Below are 15,583 nucleotides of genomic sequence, written 5' to 3'. Positions count from 1 at the left end.
CCCTCATCCTCCACATACAACACCCGTTCTGCCAGTCACATTCTATTAAAGGTCCCCAAAGCACACACATCCCTGGGTCGCACCTCTTTTCAGTTCGCTGCATCTAGCGACTGGAACAAGCTGCAAAAAACACTGAAACTGGACAGTTATATCTCCATCTCTTCATTCAAAGACTCAATCATGGACACTCTTACTGGCAATTGTGGCTGCTTCGTGTGATGTATTGTTGTCTCTACCTTCTTGCCTTTGTGCTCTTGTCTGTGCCCAATAATGTTTGTACTGTGCTTTGTGCTGCTGCCATGTTGTGTTGCTGCCATGGTGTTGTCATGTGTTGCTGCCATGTTATGCTGTTGTCCATCTCATGATGTGTGTTTTGTCCTATATTTTTAATCCCAGCCTCGTCAGGAGGCCTTTTGACTTTTGGTAGGCCGTCATGGCAAATAAGTAGGCATACGTCGGACAACTTCTATCCCCAATAATGCAACACTTTGAAAGATGGAGATTGACAAAAGTGATCCGCTCGAACATGGCCAGAGACATAGAGAGACATAGAGAGAGAATTTGATCTATCTTGTGTCAAAAAAATTGCATGACATTCAATTCAATGAACTACAGTACAGCAATAGCACAAGCAACAATCTGCTGTGAATTTCAATTGACATTTAAATAAACATTCCAAAATAACCAACATTCTTTAGGCTACTATGTGGCTGCCAATATCGATTATCATAATATAATTTACATCTTTAAAAGCATATACAAGTTTCCATAAAAGTTTCTTAAATTATGCAAATCACTCACAATGTTTGGAGAGTGTTGGCTACTTCAATCCATTTGAGAACATTACCTCCTAGTGGTCACAACTGAATCTGCAACTGTTGTTGTCTAGCCCGGCGAGCAAGAGACTATATTGTATCAAGTATCTGATTGTAACACTGTGACTGAAACTGTTTCATTAAAATTGCAACAATGTAACAAGTTCGACGATAAATATTTTGGCTACATCGAATCTTTCCCGCAAATTTGGGCTCCGCACGGAGAAGAGACTTGACTGGAGTAGAAAATGCCCGTCTGTTTTTCTCTCCGGTTCTGTGGCCAATCAGGAGGAAGAATGACAAAAACTGAACCAATCACAGTGCTGTTTTGTACGGATCAGAGTTCAGAGTTCACCACTACTTCCTGTATCCAATAACGGCGTGCAAATCGTCGTTGAAGCTCATACAGAAACAAAATGGTAAATATTCTATATTATGACGTGTTTGATGAGAATTGGTAATATATGTAGTGAACGTCCAGGCTATCATAGCTAACTACTCAAATTATCATAAATTCGCATTATGCGCCTTTGTTGTGATTATCCAACTAGCTAGCTACGGTAACTAGTTAGGGTGGTAAGATGTACCCTGTTGTGCTTTGCACTGTATGTGAAAAGCTAGTTTGATTATCTAGATAGCTAGTTGTGAGATGCAGTTGTAATGTGTTTCGGTCCTGGATGCTGGTTGTCTGAAAGCCATGGGATATTTAAGGGATATTTAAGCAATAAGGCCCGAGGGGCTGTGGCATATGGCCACGGCCTTATTTCTATTATAAACTGGCTACCAACGTAATTAGAACTGTAAAAATACATGTTTTGTCATACCTGTTATAAACTGGGTGGTTCGAGCCCTGATTGCTGATTGGTATATTTAATCAATAAGGCCCGAGGAGGTGTGGTATATGGCTAAGGGCTGTTCTCTGCACGACGCAACGAGGAGTGCCTGGACACAGCCCCTAGTCGTGGTATATGGGCCATTTACCACAAACCCCAGAGGTGCCTTATTGCTATTATAAACGGGTTATCAATGTAATTAGAGAAGTTAAAATCTAAGTTTTTTTTCCCAAACCCGTGGTATACAGTCTGATATACAATGGCTGTCAGCCAATCAGCATTCAGGGCTTGAACCACCCAGTTTATAACAGACCATATACCATGGGTATGACAGAAATGTGTATTTAATGCTCTAATTACATTGGTAACCAGTTGCGTGGTACATAAGAACAGCCCGTAGCCATATACCACATCCCCTTGTACCTTATTGCTTAAATTTAACCAGTTAATTATCGTTAATATTATGACTATTTATTTATTTTACTAGGCAAGTCAGTTAAGAACAAATTCTTATTTTCAATAGGAACAGTGGGTTAACTGCCTGTTCAGGGGCAGAACGACAGATTTGTACCTTGTCAGCTCGGGGGTTTGAACTTGAAACCTCCCGGTTACTAGTCCAACGTTCTAACCACTAGGCTACCCTGCCGCCCCAATTAAGCAATCAGGTTCGAGGGGGTGTGATATATGGCTAAAATGCCAAATAAATTAAAACTTTGTCACATGCACCGACTACAACAGGTGAAGAAATGGTTACTTACAAGCCCTTAATAATTAACCAACAGTGCAGCTCACGAAAGAGTTAAGAAAATATTTACCAAATATACTAAAGTAAAGTAAAAATAAAATGAAAAAGGCTATATACAGTCAACGTGCGATGTACAGGTTAGTCGAGGTAATTTGCAGCCATAACTGTCAGTAAGAATGTCCATGATGCATACATAATAAACAGCAAGTAGCAGCAGTGTAAAAACAAATGGGGGGGTGGTAAATGTAAATAGTTTGGGTGGCCATTTGATTAATTATTCAGCAGTCTTACGGCTTGGAGGTGGAAGCTGTTAAGGAGCCTTTTGGTCCTAGACTTGGCGCTCTGGTACCACTTGCCATACCAGTTGCCAAACCAGGTGGTGATGCAACCGATCAGGATGCTCTTGATTGTGCAGCTGTAGAACTTTTTGAGGATCTGGGGACCCGAGCCAAATCTTTTCAGTCTCCTGTTGTCGTACACTATTCACGACTGTCTTGGTGTGTTTGGACCATGATAGTTCATTGGTGATGTGGACACCAAGGAACTCGAAACTCTCGAGGGAGAGGTTGTTGTCCTGGTACCACACTGCCAGGTATCTGACCACCTCCCTATATGCTGTCTCATCGTTGTCGGTGATCAGGCCTACCACTGTTGTGTCGTCAGCTAACTTAATGATGGTGTTGGAGTCATGTTTGGCCACGCAGTCGTGGGTGAACAAGGAATACAGGAGGGGACTAAGCACACACCCCTGAGGGGCACCAGTGTTGAGGATCAGCGTGGCAGACGTGTTTTTTGCCTACCCTTACCACCTGGGGCGGCCCATCAGGAAGTCCAGGATCCAGTTGCAGAGGGAGGTGTTCAGTCCCAGGGTCCTTTGCTTAGTGATGAGCTTTGTGGGCACTATGGTGTTGAACGCTGAGCTGTAGTCGATGAACAGAATTCTCATATAGGTGTTCCTTTTGTCCAATAATATCTGCTAAATATATGTATGTGACCAATAACATTTTATTTGATAATGTCATTTCAGAGTTTACCACTGAATCCCAAACCGTTCCTGAATGGTCTGACTGGCAAGCCCGTGATGGTGAAGCTGAAGTGGGGCATGGAATACAAAGGCTACCTGGTGTCCGTGGACAGCTACATGAATATGCAGGTGTGTGTGTGGACCAGAAAGATGCATAAAGTCAAATATGTGAAAACATCACTGAAATGCATAATTCCCTACAGCTGGAGTCCCTCATGTGCACACATTTGCATCTAGAGAGAGCTTGCCCATCCGAATCTCTAGCTAAGCTATATGGCTCTGGTTGCATCTCTGTGGGCCATTCATTTAGTTTGATTAAAAACAGGTGTACATTTTGTTCAGCATTCATATCAATTTATAACATCTAACAATATATTATCTCTGATTTTATAGTTGGCCAACACTGAAGAGTATGTGGATGGAGCATTGGCTGGTCACCTAGGAGAAGTGCTCGTCAGGTAAGTTCAGTGGAATTCTCTTTTGATTACTTGTACTTCTCTGAGTTCATGATTAAACATATTAGCCTGGTCTCAGATCTGTTTGTGCTGTCTTGCCAACTCCTATGGTCATCATGGATTGGAGTAACGATTATCATATGAGTTGCAAGACTGCACAAACAGATCTGGGACCAGTTTACACACAAAGGGCTTTGAGAAAGTATTCACACCCCTTGGACTTTTTTTCCACATTTTGTTGTTACAGCCTGAATTAAAACATGTATTACATTGAGATGATGTCACTGGTTTGCACACGATACCCCATAATGTCAAAGTGAAATTATGTTTTAATAAAAAAAACAGAAAAAGTGACAAGCTGAGAATGTCCTTCCTAACTCAGTTGCTGGTGAGGAAGGAAACTGCTCAGGGATTTCACCATGAGGCAAATGGTGACTAAAACTGTTACCAAGTAATAGGAGAAAACTATTGAAGTTGCTCCACAATAGTAACCTAAATGACAAGGTGAAAAGGAAGTCTGTACAGGATAAAACTATTCCAAAACATGCATCCTGTTTGCAATAAGGAACTAAAGTAAAACTGCTAAAAATGTGGCAAAGAAATGTACTTCATGTCCTGAATACAAAGCCTTATGTTAGGGGCTAACACAACACATTACTGAGTACCACTCTTCATAATGTCAAGCATGGTGGTAGCTGCATCTTGTTATAGGTATGCTCGTCATTGACAAGGACTAGGGAGTTTTTATTTTATTTTTATAAAATATACAGAATAGAGCTAAGCACAGGAAAAATCCTAGAGGAAAACCTGGTTCAGTCCACTTTCCAACAGACACTGGGAGACCAATTCACCTTTCAGCAGGACAATAACCTAAAACACAAGGTCAAAATATACACTGGAGTTGCTTTCCAATACATTGAATGCTCCTGGGTAGCCTAGTTACAGTTTTGACATAAATCGTCTTGTAAAAATGACTTGAAAATGGCTGTAAAGCAATGATCAACAACCAACTTGACAGAGCTTGAAGAATTAAAATAAATTATATGCAAATATTGTACAATCCAGGTGTGCAAAGCTCTTAGACTTGCCCAGAAAGACTCACAGCTGTAATTGCTGCCAAAGGTGATTCCAACATGCATCGACTCCTCGGTGTGAATACTTATGTAAATTAGAGATTTAATTTTCAATAAATTAGCAACAAAAAAATCTCTAAACATGTTTTCACTTTGTCATCATGGGGTAGTGTGTGTAGATGTGAGGATAAATATATTCAGGCTGTAACAATGTGAAACACGTCAAAGGGTATGAATACTTTCTGATAGCACTGTATCTCCATTTTAATTGCAGAATTAGCACAATGTTTAATCATTTCCTGTCTGCCATACCAGCCCACGGTGAGCTAACAGTACACTATTTTTTTTTCCCCTCCACACAGATGCAACAATGTCTTGTTCATTAGAGGGGTAGAAGAGGAGGAGGAGGATGGTGAAATGAAAGACGTTTGATAGATGCATGCTACTGCATGCTTCTTTTTGATGTCTGGTTGCTAATCTTGTTTGTTTGATTTGTTGCCATTTTTTATGAAAATGTCTCGTTTTGAAAACATCTGAGAAGCAGTTGTGTTTTTTTATGATGATGATGAAGCAAGCTGTTGTGCCCCTTTTGAGCACAAGGATAATAAAATTGTGCATATTGCACTTTTCAGTAGTATCTTGTATGGCATTATTTTGTGCAATTTACCTACTTTATCTGTAAATGATCATATTTAGGAAACAATAACAGAATATACTAAGGTAAAAAATATAATTTTTTATTTATAATCCAAGTATACAGTATATTAAATCTAACTGTTGTATAGCATTAGATAATATTGTATAGTCCAAATCAGTGAGTGAATCTAAATGCTCCTTGGTGACCTGGGCTAACAAATAAGACATAATGTACAGTACCAGTCAAATGTTTGGACACCTATTCCTTCCAGGGTTTTTATTTGTAATATTTTCTACATAGTTCATGTCTTCACTATTAATCTACAATGAAATAACACATATGGAATCATGTAGTAACCAAAAAAGTGTTAAACAAATCTAAATATATTTTAAATTCTTCAAAGTAGCCACCCTTTGCCTTGACTGCTTTGTGCACTCTTGGCATTCTCTCAACCAGTTTCATGAGGTAGTCACCTGGAATGCATTTCAATTAACAGGTGTGCCTTGCGAAATATCTTTCCTTAATGCATTTGAGCCAATCAGTTGTGCTGTGGCAAGTTAGGGTTGGTAAACAGAAGATAGCCCTATTTGGTAAAAGACCAAGTCCTTATTATGGCAAGAACAGCTCAGAGAAACGATAGTCCATTACTTTAAGACATGAAGGTCAGTCAATACGGAACATTTCAAGAAATTTGAACGTTTCTTCAAGTGTAGTTGCAAAAACCATTAAGCGCTATGAAAAAACTGACTGCCACAGGAAAGGAAGGCCCAGAGTTACCAATGCTGCAGAGGATAAGCTCATTAGTTACCAGCCTCAGAAATTGCAGCCCAAATAAATGCTTCAGAGTTCAAGAACTGACACATCTCAACATCAACTGTTCAGAGGAGACTGTGAATCAGGCCTTCATGGTCAAATTTGTGCAAAGAAACCACTACTAAAAGGACACCAATAAGAGGAGACTTGCTTGGGCCAAGAAACACATGCAATGGACATTAGACCGGCATGAGGAGGTAGGCAATAAATAGGAAATAGTAGCAAAGAATTACAATTTAGCAGAATAACGAGTGATAAATAGATGGATGTGCAAAAAAACAAAAGTTAATAAAAACAGTATGGGGATGAGGTAGGTAGATTGGGTGGGCTACTTACAGCTGCATCGATCGGTTAGCTGCTCAGATAGCTGATGTTTAAAGTTAGTGAGTGAAATATAAGTCTCCAGCTTCAGTGATCTTTCCAATTCGTTCCAGTCACTGGCAGCAGAGAACTGGAAGGAAAGGTGGCCAAATGAGGTGTTGGGGATGATCAGTGAGATATACCTGCTGGAACGTGTGCTACGGGTGGGTGTTGTTATCGTGACCAGTGAGCTGAGAAAAGGCGGAGCCTTTGTGATAAGCAGAGAAGCAGAGTGTGGTTCCCACCGTGAAACATGGAGGTGTGATGTTGCTTTGCTGGTGACACTATCAGTGATTTATTTAGAATTCAAGGCACACTTAACCAGCATGGCTACCACAGCATTCTGCAGCGATAGTGCAAACCAGATGGGATGGAGTATCATTTGTTTTTCACAGGACAATGACCCAACACACCTCCAGGCTGTGTAAGGGCTATTTCACCAAGAAGGAGAGTGATGGGAGTGTTGCATCCGATGACTTGGCCTCCACAAACACCTGACCTCAACCCAATTGAGCTGAGTTGGACCACAGAGTGAAGGAAAAGCAGCCAATAAATGCTCAGCATTCCAGGTGAAGCTGGTTGAGAGAATGCCAAGAGTGTGCAAAGCTGTCATCAAGGCAAAGGGTGGCTACTTTGAAGAATCTAAAATATAGATTTGTTTAACACCTTTTGGTTACTACATGATTCCATGTGTTATTTCATTGTTTTGATGTCTTCAGAAAATAGTTGTTTTTTTAAATAAGAAAAATCCTTGAATGAGTAGGCATGTCCAAACTGTTGATTGGTACTGTATACAAAAGCTCATTTAAAATCAGTCACTGTCTTATATTGTCTGTGAATACTGATGGTTTAAAATAAATCAGGCAAAGAAGTACAAGGCGTCTTCTTGCTCTCTAGTGGTCAACGCATGTGTCTTGTCCTTCTTCTTGATCTCCGATGGCTCCGATCGCGGCATCAGCCTTCTGCCCGTCTACAGGCCAGAGAAAACAGGATAAACGGGGACTGGCTGTGTAGCAAACTGTCTGTTACAGTTCTGTAATATTAGGTGTCATTGCAAAGGCATTTGGTCCTGGAGAAGCATGTTTCATCAATACACAGTGTAGCAAAGGTAGATATTGTATTCTAGGTTGATTCTCTATGCACACCAGTCTATAAAACAGTCTATATTTACTCAAACTGTATTATAGCAATCGATATGTGTCCTGTTTGTGCACAGTTTGGTACACTGACCCTCTTCTTGCTGTCAGAGGTGGCTCTCTCCAGAGCCATTCGGAGTCTCTCCTCTTGGTGGTGTTTCTTCATCAACAGCTTCTCCTCACGCATCCTGAAAGGAGATTAGAGGAAGGGAGCATTATTGTCAAGACGGCACAACAGCCTTTAATAGCCTTCTTCCTGAGATCGCTGAGGAAGTTTGGGATAATAAATACCCTGGTCAACTTCTACCGCTGGCCGCACAATTGAGAGCATTCATCCCGAATGTGCATTAGTGTGGTATGTTGTTGGCAACAATTAAATCAAATCACATTTATTTTATAAAGACCTTTTTACACCAGAAGTTTTCACAAAAGGTTGCGTTTACTCAGGCAGACCAATTCTGATGTTTTACCCAATTATTGGCAGAATAACTGATATGATTGGTCAAAAGAACAATTAGCGTGGGGGAAAAATACCAGAATTGGGCTGCCTGTGTAAACGCAGCTAAAGAGCTTTTACGGTTCCTGGTCGGTGTATGACCGCAAAGAGCTGTGAGGAAGGACACATACTTGAGCCTCTTCTCCTTCTCCCGCTGGGTGCGGACGGTGTCAATGTTGTCCGGGGGCAGCGTCTCCAGTCGGTCCATAACGTCCTGCATTCTGCTCTCGATGTTGGCCAGCATGTGAAGAGTGCTGATATTGGAGTCCACCTCTCCCACACACACCCTGTACACTTCCTTCACCTTCTTGTGCAGCACATTGAGCATCACGTCCTGTGATAAGGAAGGAGGTGAAATTGACTACGAAATGGTTTAATCTCAATTTTGGGTCCGTTCGTAAATGCACTCTACACCGATTTCAGAGCACTTGTCTGAGTGTGCCAGAGCACAGAATAACAGATTAATTTACGAACGCTCAACACCCGTTGAATATGGCAGTTGTCAGTAAAAAAAGAACAATGAAATTGTTGCCAGCAGCACAGTTACAGTCACCAATGCTCTGGATAACATGAAAACAGCCTAACCAGCTCTACTAGGGAGAGTAAAATGGTCAGAGTGAGGTGTTCTCTCATGTGTCTGGAAGTAGCTAGAAAGCTAGCCAACGTTAGCCAGTTAACTTGGGTGCTTGACTGCCGTTGCGAGGTCAGAACGCTCGGATCAGCCCTACTCCTCGACCAGAGCCGTCCAGTGTGGCTCTGAACGCTCTGAGAGCAAAACGCTCTGAATGTACGAACGGACAATCTGACAACACTCGTGAGTTTAAGAACGCCCAGAGCGCATTCTGAGCACACACTGGCACTCCAGATTGTAAATTCAAACACACAATCTATTTCCTTTGAATTCTTGCATCCTCTTTCCTAGTCTCCCTCTCCGAATACAGTGGGAGGAAAACATCTGGGGAGATTGAGGTACCTTTGGATCTTCTTCTCTGATGTATTTTAGGAAGTAGACCAATGAATCAGTCATTCAATCAATCAGCCAATCGAAGGCGCTCATGGAACCTGCAGTTGCAATTTCGTCATCGAGAGCGATGTCATTCATCAAACGCGCTCATCCATTGGGCCTGCAGCAACGACGTGGACAATAGTACTAACCTGTTTGTCAGCTCTGTACTCTCCGTAGGAGAAGATCCTGGACTTGAGCTCCAGCTCAGAGGTCTTCTCCTCCTCCCTCTTGATGGTGTTCTTCAGGATGTCTACCTGCTGCAGCAGGATCCGGGCCTCACTGTTCCTGTACATTACACACGTAAAATAAACCCACACCACACATCTGCTAGGGATGACACCTGGCTCGTGTTTATTAGGCATGAAATTAATGGAATAAAGAGGTGAAGTTGCCCAAGGAGAACCTGGACTCGTCGATAACAAACACTCATTTTCATTTCTTTCTTTACCTTTATTTAACTAGGCAAGTCAGTTAAGAACAAATTCTTATTTTCAGTGACATCCTAGGAACAGTGGGTTAACTGCCTGTTCAGGGGCAGAACGACAGATTTGTACCTTGTCAGCTCGGGGATATGAACTTGCAACTTCGGTTACTAGTCCAACGCTCTAACCACTAGGCTACCCTGCCACCTAGTGGCTAGACTCTTGAGGAACACAGCACTGTAGTATTCCTGGAGAGGATTTGATTTAAATAGGGAGTATAACAGCATAGATGATGTGCCCTTCCTTACATCCTTTCCTGCGTCAACTGGATGGTTTTGCGGATCTCATCCATGACCTCCTCTGTCTCCTGGAAGTTCTGGATGTAGGACAGGTTCTGCTCCTCCAGATCAGTCAGCAAATTCAGCATGTCCCTGGGGTTGGAGTAACACAACTCTGGCTCCTTGGAGGAGAGGAGCCACAGCAGAGAACAAAATGGAAGAGCTAATGATAACACATACGTCTGGTCCCAGTCGGATTTGTTTGTGCTGTCTTGGGGGTCAACCCAAATAAACCCAGTTTCCTTGTCTTAAATTGGGAATAGGGTTTATTATGGTAGTTAGATACATTATTTATGTATGGTTTTTTGCATTGGGGGTTTGCTAAATTTACCTCTGGTTTACCCCCATTTTTTTAACCACTTTCCTGGTTGGTTACATACATTATGTCAACAAAACACATCAATAGTCAAGAAGGTTCATCAATAAAAAACAGGAAGGTTTAAGCCATACCTCGTCACTGTCTGAGGTCTCTGCGGTCTCTGGCACCTCAGGGATGGTGGACCCCTGTCTCTCCTGGTGGTGAAGTATGCTGCTGACTTTGCCACTGACAGGGTACAATCAAATGCACACAGTAGCACTGAACTATTTCCAATGTTACTTGTCAATTACGTTATATCATAAAATAAAATCAATCCACGCACAAAAATATATACGTTCCCCATCCTCTTTACCTTTTGTTTTGATGTCTTACCGGAGCATTTTTTGTGACTCTTGAATTGCGTCTGGCATACGCTGGACCTTTTTTATTTTCGTCTTGGAATCAGTAAAATAATAGAAAATGTCAAGACTTCTGTCAATAGATTTAGGGTGCGTTGCACCAATGTGGATGAACTCTAATCCTAGATTAATGTAAACCATTATGCGGCCACCTTTAGCCTACTATTGCATATTTCCTATTGCACACATTTTTATCAATCTCAAAAAAATCCAAGGAAAGTATTTAAACTCCCATACCTTTGACCGATGAAGGAAGACAGAAAATGTTTGAAATCTCTTTCTGCTTGGTTGCTCTCCTGTCCTCCCTCTTGCGTTTCTGTTCCTCACGCCACTCCATGGGTCCGACGGCCATGAGAAACGTTTTGTAGGTCTGGTACTCCTTCAGTATTTCTTGATACTTTGAGATGTCGCTAAAGGGGATATGCTTGCATTATGTGGGAGGACATTTACTACCACTGAAAAATCAAACACATGTCGACTCCACCCCACTCCCCAATGGAAAGGAATGAGTTCAGCGCGACGGCGGCGTGTTCTCTAAACGTAGCCTAGCTAACACGCATGCTAGCTCATCCATTCTGAAAAAACGTAACGTGGTTAGGTAGTTTTCACTACTACCGTACATTAGCTACAGTAGTCAAATATGTTAAGACCGTGCAGCGTTACTGGGGGGGAAAAATACTAAAACTATTAAATATTTCACAACTTTCGAGTTCATCTGAAAGCATGTTTAAATGCCCTATTTTTTCTATGTTATTCAGCGTCCCTTCGATAGCTCAGTTGGTAGAGCGGAGGACTGTAGTTGGAATCAAAGCGGAAATCCTTAGGTCGCTGGTTCAAATCCGGCTCGAAGGAGACACATTTTGAAATTTTCCTTTCTAGTATAGCGTACATGATACAGTACCTTTTCATCGCCATCATTTGTACTGTTACTTTTTTAATTTCTGCTGTTTTCTCCATTTTCAGCATAGTCTCTTTCTCTGCCCTGGAAAGAAATATAACAGAATATACATGTGATGTTTTTATTTAAATGTAAATATAAATAACGTATTGTTCACATACACGTGTTTAGCAGACGTTATTCCTGATGTAGCGTAATGCTTGTGTTTCTAGCCCTTGACAGTGCAGTAATATCTAACAATTTCACACCATACACCCAATACACACAAATCTAAGTAAAGGAATGGAATTAAGAATATATAAATATATGGACAAGTAATGTCAGAGCGGCATAGACTAAGATACAGTAGAATAGTATATAATACAGTATATTCATATGAGATGGGTAATGATTAACTTATTGTAACATTGTGCATTTACCATGATCTACCTGTGGTGGACCTATCGTGAATAAATTAACTATTACTGTAACCTACTGGTTATTTTGTCAATCAGGTAGCTAGAGATATTTGAAAAGCTAATACAAAATCACGTGTAGGCTACTATTTATTGGTAACAATAATGATAGGCTCTACTAACAACTTGACAGCTTCCACTGAGCTCTGGTCGTTTTCCTTGATGAACTTTTCAAAGGCGACCGAGTCCTGTTGCAGATGTTTCTCAGCGTGTCTGATCAACTGAAGCTCTATCACCGTGTCCTTCTCCAGCTTCTTGATGGTGTCTTGCTTCACTGACAGAGAGTACTATAGAGACATGGATAGAGACATGGATAGAGAGAGAGAGAGAGAGAGAGAGAGACATGGATAGAGAGAGAGAGAGAGAGAGAGAGAGAGAGAGAGAGAGAGAAAAAAAGAGAGAGAAAAAAAAAGAGAGAGAGAGAGAGAGAGAGAGAGAGAGAGAGAGAGACTGGAATTCCTTAAAACCTACTGTAGAGATTATGTCTCTTCTACATCAGAAATGATGGCAGTTTTTTTTTATCATATTGAATTGAAATGAAATTGGCTTTGCATTACTACGGCACTGCAGGTTTGATTGAATTCATTACACCTAGCCACAGCTTCTGTTACATTTTAGACCATAATTGTTTTACCTGCTGCATAAACTTTTCTCGCTGTTTAGACAAGTAGTCCCTAATATTCTCCCTCTCTTGACTGCAACCTGCAAAACGACAAGAGATAACCTGGTCAACACTCTGTTAAAACATCGATGTATGTGCCTTTATTGTGACTGCTGTCTAAATCGGCAGGGTAGCCTAGTGGTTAGAGTGTTGGACTAGTAACCAAAAGGTTGCAAGTTTGAATCCCCGAGCTGGCAAGGTACAAATCTGTCGTTCTGCCCCTGAACAGGCAGTTAACCCACTGTTCCTAGGCTGTCATTGAAAATAAGAATTTGTTCTTAACTGACTTGCCTAGTAAAATATAATTTAAATAATGATAGATACCTCTATAATGAAATATACAGTAGAATATCCTTTTATTATAGGTCTACCTATTATACAATCATCTTAATTATAGGACCCAGACAGCAATACAAATACATTCATATTTAGATCATTAAAATGTAAATTTTGATTCTAGACGGTTGTCTGTCATATACAGTATATATATATACACAGTACTTTTAGTGACCACGGTGGCCCATGTTGTTTTTTCCCGTCTGCATTTCTCTGGTTCTGCGATTGTGTCCTGCACAGCACTCCTCATGGGGGCAGAGCGGCACCTGAGTCGGGACAGGTAGGTACTCTTCATCTGGGTCGGCAGGCTGCTGAAGAACTTCTTCTCCTGAGAGAGAGCGAGAATTACAAAATGGTATTCCTGTAATCACTTGATAGGCTCACAGGCCTCAATCTGAAGATTCTATTCTATTTGTATTATTTTCTATTATGGTCTAGAGATGGATGCATAAAAGTCCCCGAGGGTATTACAGTAGCCTACGTACTTGTTGTTTGATTACAGATTCAATCTCTCTCTTTTTGAAGATGTTACGATCCATTGGAAGCACAAATGGGTTGTTAGATTTTCTGTCGTCGTCTGAATATCAGAGATAAGAAAAACATGTCTCCGTGGCTGGTGTGTATTCATTAAACCAGTGGTTCTCCAACCTCTCCTCGGGGATACCCAACCATTCCATGTATTGGATATATTCCAGAGCTAGCACACCTGATTCAATTAGTCAACTAATCATCATGCCCTTTGACTAGAGCAATCAGGTGAGCTAGTTCAGGGCCACAACAAAATTGTGAAATGTCTGGGGGTCCCCAAGGAGAGTTTTGAGAAACACTGCATTCAACAGTTCAACAAATATCCTATGAAAGTGCTTTTAACAAGATACAAATAAATAAAAAATAATAACATTATCATGAAAGTAAGAACAATGACATTTGCCATGGTTCAATTATTTGCATGCATATGTTAAGCGTTACCTGTACTATTCCTTGATTTCAGCCAGACTGTATCCAATGTTGGCTTTGCAGTCTCCTCAAGACTTTCTGTAATAAATTAGATGGTTTATTTGTTTGTTATTCATAATAAACGTTTTAGTCACCCATAAATGGTATATTTGTCCTCAAATGAAATACCTGCCATCCCACCCCTTCTCCTTAAGAGGTATTCAGCATCAGGAGTGTGTTTGGGAGAACTTATCTTCACTGAAAGAACATAAATGGTATCATAACATGTAAAAAATAATAATAAATAAAGCTTATATATAGTAAAACTAGCATCTGTGTAAATGTAGGCTTACCTTTCTTAATATCAGGCATGCTCAAAGGGGAGCGAAGAGGGGAGGGAATGTCCATTTCCAGTTTTGTGTTCGGGATAGGTACTATGACTTACAATAATTAATATCTGAGGGAATGCAATAACAAATCATTTGAGTTTTCAGTCAAAAATAGTGACTACTTCTATAGTCTAAATAATCTATACATCTTAGTAGTTTTGCATTTGTTGCTATTCAGATCACAGTGTTTAAGAAACAAAATGTTCAGTGCAGGTTATTGTTGTTTACAGAATAGGTCTAAATACCTGAATCCCTGGTTGTTATCTCTGTCCACTTGCCTGAAATGTTTTCTCAGTAGCTTTCTGGGGTGAAATGTCTAATGTCTGATTTGTTCCAATCTCTGGGCACATGGGGCTAAAATGAGTGGTGTGCGTTTCAAACGTAAACAACGCACGCAATATTGCGCACTGTAGCTATGCAGTTCATTACAAAAGAATGTCAGGGAAAGATTGATTCCATTACTGAAGCACGAGTTCACTCATGGCTTCTTTCAACATTTTCGATGTAAAGTATTTAAATCCATTCGTTTATTTATAGATACATAGGCTTATATAATGTTTGATTATTTACAGATAAACATTTATTTACATAGGCCTATATGTTTGATTATTTACAGATGCATTTTTTTTTTATAAATGTCTACAGAATTGTTTAACTTCAACTGAATCTTCTATCTCCGCCGTCAATCGACGTTTAAATGTCACGTACACAGCATACAGCAGGTGTAAACAGTGCAGTGAAATGCTCACTTGCACGCTTTTCCTCAACATGTCCTTTGTAGCTCAGTTGGGTTCATGGCAAAATGGACCACCCATAAGTAAAATGTATGTACGCAAATCGTCTAATGGCATAGCCTTGTATTAGATTATATCAGAAAGTGTGTCTCTCTCCATACCCCAATGAAATGGCTTGGCACCGCATTTTCTTGTACAGTACCAGCATACAGAAATGTATCGTTGTGTTCCTTTGCATTTCTCAGAAAATACATTACATTGCCTCTGTTTGACAGTTGGCCCCTAGTTTTTCTTTTGAAGTAGG

At 40.6% G+C, this 15,583-nt stretch overlaps 3 protein-coding genes and 1 non-coding gene across 4 annotated transcripts; 2 read left to right on the top strand and 2 right to left on the bottom strand.

The window, feature by feature from the left end:
* The first annotated feature begins 1,107 nt into the window (after positions 1-1,107).
* Positions 1,108-5,582, top strand: LOC109867365 (small nuclear ribonucleoprotein F-like). The gene is made up of 4 exons (XM_020456491.2): positions 1,108-1,234; positions 3,421-3,546; positions 3,811-3,875; positions 5,308-5,582. The coding sequence occupies exons 1-4, from the start codon at positions 1,232-1,234 to the stop codon at positions 5,375-5,377; spliced, it is 264 nt and encodes an 87-aa protein (XP_020312080.1). The 5' UTR covers positions 1,108-1,231; the 3' UTR covers positions 5,378-5,582.
* A 1,869-nt stretch (positions 5,583-7,451) lies between these two features.
* On the bottom strand, positions 7,452-11,617 carry LOC109867524 (cilia- and flagella-associated protein 100). The gene is made up of 8 exons (XM_031802063.1): positions 11,108-11,617; positions 10,825-10,906; positions 10,604-10,697; positions 10,124-10,275; positions 9,543-9,678; positions 8,519-8,721; positions 7,986-8,079; positions 7,452-7,725 (listed from the first exon to the last, which is right to left on the bottom strand). Exons 1-8 carry the CDS (start codon positions 11,220-11,222, stop codon positions 7,615-7,617), a joined length of 987 nt encoding a protein of 328 aa, XP_031657923.1. The 5' UTR covers positions 11,223-11,617; the 3' UTR covers positions 7,452-7,614.
* A 15-nt stretch (positions 11,618-11,632) lies between these two features.
* Positions 11,633-11,722, top strand: trnay-gua (transfer RNA tyrosine (anticodon GUA)). The gene is given in 2 exon segments: positions 11,633-11,669; positions 11,687-11,722. It is a non-coding gene; the product is annotated as a tRNA-Tyr (tRNA).
* A 151-nt stretch (positions 11,723-11,873) lies between these two features.
* LOC109867048 (cilia- and flagella-associated protein 100) lies at positions 11,874-14,915 on the bottom strand. The gene is made up of 8 exons (XM_031802062.1): positions 14,791-14,915; positions 14,510-14,613; positions 14,346-14,414; positions 14,190-14,255; positions 13,706-13,797; positions 13,386-13,548; positions 12,858-12,925; positions 11,874-12,510 (listed from the first exon to the last, which is right to left on the bottom strand). Exons 2-8 carry the CDS (start codon positions 14,562-14,564, stop codon positions 12,310-12,312), a joined length of 714 nt encoding a protein of 237 aa, XP_031657922.1. The 5' UTR covers positions 14,565-14,613; positions 14,791-14,915; the 3' UTR covers positions 11,874-12,309.
* Positions 14,916-15,583: the final 668 nt, after the last annotated feature.

Source organism: Oncorhynchus kisutch, linkage group LG22 (genome assembly GCF_002021735.2).
Source record: "Oncorhynchus kisutch isolate 150728-3 linkage group LG22, Okis_V2, whole genome shotgun sequence".
In the NCBI taxonomy this organism is placed as follows: domain Eukaryota; kingdom Metazoa; phylum Chordata; class Actinopteri; order Salmoniformes; family Salmonidae; genus Oncorhynchus; species Oncorhynchus kisutch.
The sequence above is the reverse complement of the archived record's forward strand: the minus strand, read 5'-3'. Positions and strand labels throughout refer to the sequence as shown.